This window comes from Talpa europaea, assembly GCF_964194135.1.
Source record: "Talpa europaea genome assembly, chromosome: 16".
In the NCBI taxonomy this organism is placed as follows: domain Eukaryota; kingdom Metazoa; phylum Chordata; class Mammalia; order Eulipotyphla; family Talpidae; genus Talpa; species Talpa europaea.
The window spans coordinates 47,681,157-47,690,238 of record NC_140084.1 but is presented as its reverse complement, the minus strand read 5'-3'; the positions used below and the strand labels follow the sequence as shown (position 1 = coordinate 47,690,238).

The 9,082-nt window shown below is 61.9% G+C and overlaps 1 protein-coding gene across 1 annotated transcript; it reads right to left on the bottom strand.

Moving 5' to 3' along the window:
* Nucleotides 1-2,220: 2,220 nt before the first annotated feature.
* LOC311186101 (sialic acid-binding Ig-like lectin 5) lies at nt 2,221-7,628 on the bottom strand (the record flags this gene model as incomplete). The annotated part of the gene is made up of 8 exons (XM_084256989.1): nt 2,221-2,412; nt 3,623-3,677; nt 4,024-4,120; nt 4,347-4,640; nt 4,718-4,975; nt 6,532-6,579; nt 6,731-7,024; nt 7,184-7,628. 8 exons carry the CDS (start codon nt 7,626-7,628, stop codon nt 2,221-2,223), a joined length of 1,683 nt encoding a protein of 560 aa, XP_084113115.1.
* Nucleotides 7,629-9,082: the final 1,454 nt, after the last annotated feature.

The following is a 9,082-nucleotide window of genomic DNA, read 5'->3' as shown; positions in this document are numbered from 1 at the left end:
TTCATGAGAACACTTTCACTACTTTGCGAGTGTTTGTAAATTTGATCCCACAGCACAGATATGGATGGATGCTTGTGGAAGGAGAAGCATGGGCTGAGGGGCTGTGGAAGGCATCGCTCACTACATGAGACTGCTCAGAGCCTGCTGGCAGCTTCTCTGTTCACTTGGAAGTTGTGGGGAAGCTGTACCCCCAACTTCATGTTTTTAAAGGATTTGTACAATTCTGTGGTCTTTCGGTTCTTCGGTAAAACTCAGTAGGTCTCGTGAACAAAGGAGGTGGAGAAAACTCTCCGTGTATATATTTGAGGCACTGACATCATACTTTAGTTGTGGACTCTGTATAATTTCCACCATCTGCTTAGCAATAGGATGATGCAAATTGAAAGAGCAAAAGTGTTCAGGGCTCTTTCGCTTCCAAGGACTCATTGATAATGTTAAAGGGTTCATGAGAAATATATCTCTAAATGTCGAGGCGAGTCTTCAAAGGGACATGACTCAAAACCAGAAAAGAACTTTCGACTTGAAACAGATGATTAGTGCGGCTTTCTTGTGGCATGATGATCTCTTGAAAACGGTTTTTAGCCCTTGAAGATGGTTACTCTCTTAGATCGGTGTTTTTAAATACTTCTGCCAACACAGAGGCAGGTGTGGTGTTGAAGTGTTGAAGAAGGAAATGGAAAATGACCGCAAGGCTCCTTTTTGGTCAGGGACACCTTTTAAAAGTTCTTGATCAAGAGATACAACATAATCCTGAATAATGACAAAATAAGTTGTGCTGCGAAAGATGGAATTGAGAGTTTCAACAAATCAGACTTGAAGAGCAGTTACCGGCATTGTTAAACTCATGCGAACATGTCATCAAAAGATTGGCTCATCATGCCAGTGTTGGGCATGTTTCCTTATTAATGGGGGGGACAGAACTCAGTGGAAGTTGAATTAGAGAAGAGAACACAGTAAGTTGGATGTGAATACCATTAAAACTACATTACGATGTCAGTGGAACATAGGCCGTGCCTGCAAGGGACTCTGAAAGCAAATTCTGCAAAAAAGAAGCAAGTGTGAAGGAGAATCAAAACATCGGGACCTAGGAGTGAAGAGAAAGGTATGTGATTTGATAAATGATCATTTATTTCGGATAATCAGTGAAAATATCTTGGTGTGGCCAAACAAGCGCATAGGTCAGGTTTCCAAGAAGTGGGCTCTGAGAGACCAGCATCCTGGGTGTTCAGCATGTGTCCCCGGGGTGGTGTCTGCAGAGGGGGTGCAGAAGGTGCTTTTGGGCAGCCCAGCGACGGCCACAGCTGGCTTCTGGGGAGCTCTGGAGCTGGGACAGCCCTCCAGAGCGGGCCCCATCTGGTCATGGGGACCCTTGCATCACTGAGCGGAGGGCCTGCTGCCCCGTGTGCATAGCGGCCGAGACCAGGGCATCCGGTTTTGTGAAGAGTTTTATTGCAAGTCAGCTGGCAAGGAGATAGGAGGAGACTCAAACCTGCCTCCCTGTCCTGCAGAGGGAAGGGGTTGACACTGACCTGGGGGGGAGTGGGGTTGAGAACGAAGGAGTTAAACTTTGTTGGTGACATAGGGATCTCAGGGCAAACAAATGCAGTTGTGGCTGAAGTTCATCGGCAAGCGAGTGTGGTTCACATGGAGGGGTTAGAGGAGGCTTTTCTTCAGAGAACTGGAGTTTTGGATTTCTGTGGATGGGACCCTCGCTTCACGTGGCCCCTGCGCCCCCTCACCCCCGCCTCACCTGGGCATGGAGGACTTGGCTCGCTGGAGGTTCGTCGTAGTGCGCATGCTCAGCTGAGTCCTTTCAGGCAGCCTGGGCCACCGTGGAAGCAAGTCTCACAGAAAAGTGTAGATAAGTTCTTTTTTTTTTTTCTTTTGCACTCTAGGGTCTGAATAATTTAATCCTTTAACTCTGGTTTCTTTCACACCCGCCGGGCAGGGGGCGGGACCGGGCAGGTGCTCTCTGCGCAGACTCCCCAGGACTGTTCCTTCCACCTTGGCTCTGGCAACCCTCTGTTAGGGTTATTGTGTCCATCTTGCGGGGGAGGCTGAGAAGGAAAGTGGCCTGAGATGGGGCTGAAATCCAAGCACAGCTCCGCCCACCCTGGCGCAGGGGGCACTATGCCCGGGGGCATCCTGCTGCCACAGAAAGCGCTGCTCCCCTGCTGTTCCCCTTCCCTGAGAGGCCAAGGCTGCTGTGGCTGGGGGTCGTCATTTGTGGGTCAGTATCTCCGAGTACTCGGTGGTGCTGGTGGCGTCCTGGTCTGGTGGCTGCCGGGGCCTCAGGCTGAGGAAGCTGAGGGAAGCGTAATGGAGCTCCTGCTCCTCCCCCTCACGGGGGGAGGGGGGGGCGGGCACTGGCATGTCCGTGGCGCTGCCAGGCTGGCACTCAAGCTGGTGACCCTGCGCGGAGGGGACACAGGGGTCAGGTCAGGATGACGGGGCTGGGTAAGAACCTGGAAACAGCGTTTTGTCTTGATTTGTCCACAAACAAGGGCCGGGCCAGGGGCTCCGACCCACAAGGTCCCTCACCAGACACTTGAGTGTGGTGATGCTTGGTCCTTGGGGGGCATGGCCAGGCGCCCAGATTTCTCATGACAGTGCACGGGGGGGGGGCACTCCGCTTATCAGATGGGGAAGCTGCGGCCAGGCAGATGCCCCAAGGTTGCACTCTGAGCGGTGGGCCGCTTGGCCCAGCCCCGCCTGTGGCGCAGCGCCCGCAGGGTCGCCGCCTGCCGCAGCTGAGATGGGCCAGCAGAGCGAGCTGGCCGGGGCGGGCGCCTGCTCGGGCCTGGACTGCCCTGGACACTGGGGCATCCCGGCAGACGTGGTCACCAAGCTGTGTTGTGAGCGCTAAATTCAAGGGATTGGCGTGGTGAAGGCTAACTTGCCCGACGGAAAGTTTGACCTTTGAGCCCAAACCTGGTGGGACCCTCTACAGTCCAGAATGTCCTTCTCTCGGGGGTGTCTGCTCACCGGGGCCTGGGCAACCCCCCAGGAGCCTGCGCCGCCCGGGACTCACGGTGGGGCCCTGGGCCCCGAGGTGGCAGCTCGGCCCCTGGAGCCTGAGGCCGGCCATCTCGCGGGCTCCCCGCCTCCGTGAAGGGCTCCTAAAATCCAGACACCCCAGCTGGCTGAGCCTCCGCGGTGGCAGCGCTGCGGGCCCGCACCACACGTCACGGCGGCGGGGAGAGGAAGCCTGGTGTGCGCCTCTCCTGGGCACCCCACCCCCCGCTGACCTTAGTCTCCAGCCTCTCCCTGAAATAAACCCTAACTGTGAGCAGGACCCCCTGGGTTCTGAGTCCTTCCTGTGAGTGGGTGAACCTGACACCGCCTGGGGCACCCCTGAACTTGCGCTTGGAGACCCCTGGCCTTTGTGGGGACGGTGATTATGCTGGGGCGAGCGCGCTGGGGCCTGCGTGGGGGAGGCGAGGGGACTGGAGTGGGGCTGCCGAGAGACGTGAGGAGGCCAGGGCGGGAGGGTGGAGCGGGCACTGAACCCCTGGCTCGGGAGAGATGGAGAGCAGCCGGGCATGGGGTTGATGGGGACCCAAGACCAGGACCCGAGGGAGGTGGCCAGATGGGGTCCCATGGACAGAGGCTCACCGCTCACCCAGGAGGTAGGAGCCGGTGTGGAGGGGGCGGCGGCCTTCTTGCTGGTCTTCACCCTGGGTGAGCGGGGAGGGAGGCCGGGCCTTCAGCGGTGGCTCCGGGCCCAGGGGTGTGCTCCCCCACCCCCACCCCGCCCCGCTGAGTCTGCAAGGCCAGCAGGGTGCCGGCGCCGGGAGGGGTGTCTGCCCGGGCGTTCTCGTGGGAACAGGCACCCACGCAGACACGGACGGCTGGGCCGGGACAGACGCCCCCTGTGCTGCCCCACCCAGGCCCGAGCCTCGCCGCCTCTGCTCTGTGCAAGGCCGCCCTGTTTGGGGTTCCAGGACTAGCCCTGCTGACCCCCCCACACCCCGCTGACTCCTGCACAGACACCCCCGCCACCCCCCACCCGGTGACACTCACAGGAAGAAGACGAGGCCCAGACAGAGGGTGAGCAGGCCGGCCACACCGGCTCCCCCGACGGCCCCCAGGACAAATTCTCTCCCAAGCCCTGGTTTGCCTGCAAATGAGTGGGGTTTCGGGTGACTCCCCTCCAGGCCCCGGCCCCCTGTACCCCTCATCCCACATCCCAGGGAATTGGTGCCCTCATTCTCAGCCCCACCAACCCAAGACCAGATTCTGCCCCCTTCTCTCCCTCTGCTCCGGGCCAGACCCCACAGCCGTCAAGCTCCATCTTCTCCGGGATGGGGACCTTTTCTCCCTCAGCCCGCTCGGCGGCCCCTGACCTGCTCTCCTGGGCAGCAGCAGGAGGGCGGCGCTGCGGGTCCCCTGGGGGTTCCCGGCCTCACAGCTGAGTCTGAGTGCGGTGCTGGGCCCCCCGCTGAGGCGCAGGGAGCTGTTGGCCCAGAGCCCCGAGGGGCTGAAGGTGACCTCCATGGAGGCGTTGCTGCTGTTCCCCTCCAGCAGCCGCTCCCCCAGCCGCCAGCGCAGGGAGGGGGCCGGCCGGGCTCGGGCAGCGCAGCGGCAGAGCAGACCCTCGTCCTCCGGGGAGCAGGAGGGACCCAGCAGCTGCGGGGGTGCTGTGGGAGGGAGGAGGGGGGTCAGCGGTGCCTTCCCCTCCCCAGGACCCAGGGGGCCTCCCTCCTCCCCCACTCACTCTGCACAGAGAGCTGCAGGGAGATGTGCAGGGAGCCCCGAGGGTGCTGAGCACGGCAGGTGAATTCGCCTTCATGCCCCAGCTCCACCAGGGGCAGCTCCAGGACCCCAGGGCTGGGGGGCTGGGAGGGACTCGGGGCCCCGCGCCCCCAGGCCCAGCTCAGCCTGGCAGGTGGGTTGCTGTCGATGGCACAGAGCAGACGCAGGGACTCCCCTTCCAGGACTGAAAAGGATGAGCCGTTTCCCAGGTACTTTGGTTCTGGAAGAAGAGACGGAGGGCAGAGAGACAGGCAGGAAGAGGGCGCCGCTCGCATGAGGCGGGCGCAGGCATCTGGCAGCCGAACACGTGGAGCGGGAGGGGATTCAGAAGGGCGTTCCCTGGCGCCCCACCCCCGCGGCAGAGCTGATGTCGTCGGACAGCTTCCTGCGTGGCCCCCAGAGCCATGTAAAATGCACACGGGGCGCTGGAAAGGGACATCCCTGCCCACGATTTTGCTCCTGGACACAGAACCGACAGCACAGACGTTCGAGCTGTGGCCGGCAGCCCTGGGCACCTGCCGGGACTGGCTGATCCGCGGACCTCACACCTGCCCCGTGGCCTCCCGGCTCAGAAGCTGCATGGTCACAAGACCCTGAGGAAATGGAAGGCGCAGGGGCTGCACCAGACATCTCCGCCCCCGCCAGCGGCCCCCGTGAGCACAGCCCCGCCTCCCCCACCACGTTCACGTTCACCCAGGGCAGACGCCCTCCTGCCGCGCTCCGCAGAAGCCCCCTCCATCACCAGGGCGCCGCGAGCAGGATAGCCACATCGCGCGTGGGGGGCAGGCTCCCCACAAAGGTCAAGGAGGCTCTGACCTTGCAGACGCACTCCAGGGTTCAGACCCCCAAAGTCCAGCAGCTGGGACTCAGACAGACACTTGCATGGGGGTGTTCAGAACACGTCACAAAGCCCCGAGGGGGAGGTCCCCAGCCCCCAGCGTTCAAGACATGGACACCAACAGTGGCCGCGCTGCTCAATGGAATAGTATGCAGCCGTGAACAGGATGGCAGCCCCGGCCCAGGTTACCACGCGAGGGCCTTGGGCACGTGACGCGAGAGAAAGCAGCCAGCCAGGGGGGGCCGGCCCTGGGCCGCTCGGCGCTGCGGCGTGGACACGAGCACGTGAAGCCGGAAAGTGGATGATGGCGGCCAGCGTGGAAGGGCAGGGCTTCTGGGGGGATGAAGATGTTCTGGAACCGAATCGAGCGGGTGGTGGCACAGCCTGGTGAAGCCTTGGTCAGCTGGAGGGAGGGCTCGCGAGCTGGGCGCAGCCGCCCTCCAGCGTGTCCCTGCAGCAAGTTGAAGCGCCAGCTGCGCGGGGCCTCGTGACTGTGGCCAGTGACCGGGCCCCGTGCCACCGAGCCCGGCGGGACTGGCTCTCCCAGGTGCGGGTGGCCCTTCTCATGACACCCCCACAAGGGCATGTCCCCCCCTCGTGTGTGGTGGGTGACACGTGGCGACGTGGAATTTATCCGTCGATGACAGCTCCCTCGAAAATAAGGTGCCACCAGGTGCTTTTAAGGGCTGACAGCACCCCCTTACCGAGGCGGCTCCCCTGAGGCCAGATGGGTGGGCTGGCCCTGGGGGTTCAGGGCTCCACTCTGGCCACGCTGCCCCCCCCCCCCCGTGCCGCCGTCTCCCCGGAGCCCACCTCTCCTCGGCGGCCCGTCCTCGCCAGAATGCCCGGCCCATAGGGCGCGTCTGTGGAGAGCCCGGGGCTTCCGTCCGTGCCCCCCACCCCCGCCTGTGCCCACAGCCCGGGCTGGGCCGTCCTACCTGCGCAGTGTCCTCGGAAGAGGCGGACGGTCAGGTTCTGTGGGGCATCTAGGACAGAGAGGCGCTGTGAGGCGCGGGGACCCGGTCGCGACCGCCTCTGCCGCCCACTCCAAGGGACAGAAGGGACACGAGGAGCCGCCATCAGCCCGTGGCAGCACCCCCCGCCGCGCCCGGCCCCGCGCCCGGCCCGCGCACTCACAGGTCACGTTGAGCGTGAACGTCCCCGCCCTGCAAGCCCTGCACGGGGCGGGCCGGGGGCGGCCCACCCAGCACGTGAGCTCCGTGCCGTGGTCCTGCGGGCGCAGGGTGAGCAGGAGCTCGGGGGAGGTGTACCACGGCGGTCCCAGCCCCAGGGGCCCGAGGGCAGCCCCGGTCCAGAAGATGGGGGGGGGAGGCGCCCCGCCACAGGCCCCCGGCACGGAGCAGGTCAGGCGGCTGGGGCGGCCGGCCTCCAGGGGCTCCTCGAGGGCGATGTTGGGGGTCAGCGTCAGCGCTGGAGGGGAGAGGGGCCCTGTGGGTCTCCGAGAAAGACACTCCAGCCCTGAGCCGGCCCGCGCCCCTGTGCCCCCTAACGGCGGGGGCCGGAGGGGCCCTCCCGACCCGAGGACAGGCCCCCGCTCACCCCTGGGGTCTGCTCCGGGCCGCCCCGTACCTGTCACCCTCACGGTGAGCAGCTGGCCGCTGCGGGTGTAGCTGTGCTTGGTCTTGCCCTTCTCCACCTGGAAATAGTAGGTCCCGCTGTCCTCCCTCCGGGGGCGGGTGATGTTCAGGGCACAGCTGCCCGCCGCGGGGTCCCCGAGGTGGAATGAGAGTTTGTTGCTCTTCTGCACTCTCTGGTCCGGCTTGCTCGTGGCCACGAGGACATCCGGCGTGCCTTTCCGGAACCAGTGGCCGTACACGGGGCTCGAGTCTGTCTGTTTACCCCAGCGGTAGGAGAACGTGCAGGGCACGAGCACGCACAGCCCCTCCTGCACCGTCACGGGCAGCTGCATGTGCAGCTCCGGCTGGGCGCCCCCCTGCGGGGACCCTGGGGAGACACGGGCAGGCGCCCCCACGCACTCACCGGCCCACACCAGGGGCAGCAGCAGCAGCAGCATCTCGGGTCGAGGGGCTGGGCCTGTCCTGGGACCAGCGGGTGTCTGCGGGGGCCCGAATCTGCAGGAGACGCCAGCAGGAAGCTTCTGGGGCTGCAGGAACGGGGACCGTCCCCAAAAGGGAAACTTGGAACCACAGATGTCCCCGGCGATCCCCTCTTCCCACTTCTTTCATGGGCGCAAAGAGCACGGCAGAGAAAAGTTGCAGGACTTTCCCCAAACCAGGAAGGAGCCACCCCCCCGCCCCAAGCCTGGGGAGGAGGGTGCCCCACAAGTGGCGCTCTCAGGGGAAATAAGCAAATAAGGGCTCTGGGTGAGGTGCCAGGAACAGGCTTCCATTTATGCATCCATTGGTCCGCCGTCCCCCAGCCACCCATTCAGCCTTTCCCTCGGCCGTCCACCCTCCACCCACTCACCATCCATTTTTTATTCACTTATTCATTCTTCCATCTGCCAAGCAAGCACCTGCTCCAGGGGCTGGGGCTAAGAGGCAAGCAGATCATTCAAGTCCTGCTATCTGGGCCCTCCCCCCAAGCCCAGTGCCCTCTAGAGGCTCTCCAAGGGCACTGAGCCTCCCTTCTGGTCTTGGGACCTGGCCTGAGGCTCCTGCTTCCACAGTGAAAAATGGGGGCAACTGCAGAAGCAGTTGCCTCAGAAGGGCCTCACAATGGAGGTGTGTTGTTCTGAGATTGCCACCTGGAAATTTTTAATAATTTTATCTTCTAATTTTTTTTTAAAGATTTATTTATTTATACAAGCACTGGGTACAGTCACAAGCTAGGGAGGGTGAGAGAATTCACCAGAGCCAGAGCGGGGAACAGAACAGACTGACGAAATACACTACTGAGGGGAGCAGCAGGCACGGCAGGAGAGGTCTGTTGCACCATGCGGGACCCTCGCCCAGTGGCCGGGGATCGAACCTGCACTGCAGAGGCTGCGAGCAGCCTTGCAGCCCAGCGCTCAACCACTGCACCACCAGGGGAGGCCCTATCTTCTAATTTTTTAAGCTTTATTTTTATTTATTTATGCATACAAGAGCTGGGGTGTAGTCCAGAGGTGTGGTGGGTGAGAGGATTCACCAAAGACAGAGCCGGGAGCAGAGCAGGTGGATCTACTGAAATCCATTGCTGAGGGGAGCAGCAGGAGACAGGAGGGGTCTGCTGTGCCTTGTGGTTCAGCTTCCTGGATAGGCAGCTGCCAGTAGCTTCATGGTGCTGAGACTTGCACCACCCTTGCATCACCAGGGAGGCCCCCCCCCCGTTATATCTCATCTCCCTCCACTCCTTAACCTGAGAGCCCTCAGGGTGTTTATTAATGTCCACTGGCTTTTGAAAGTGTTCCGTGTTATGAAATGGCTTGCCTTATTAATGTTTATTTTTTTTATCATTTTGACTTACTTTGCTATACAGAATTCTTTTAGATTCCCTCTATTTTGTTGAAAAGGGCTGCATTGCATC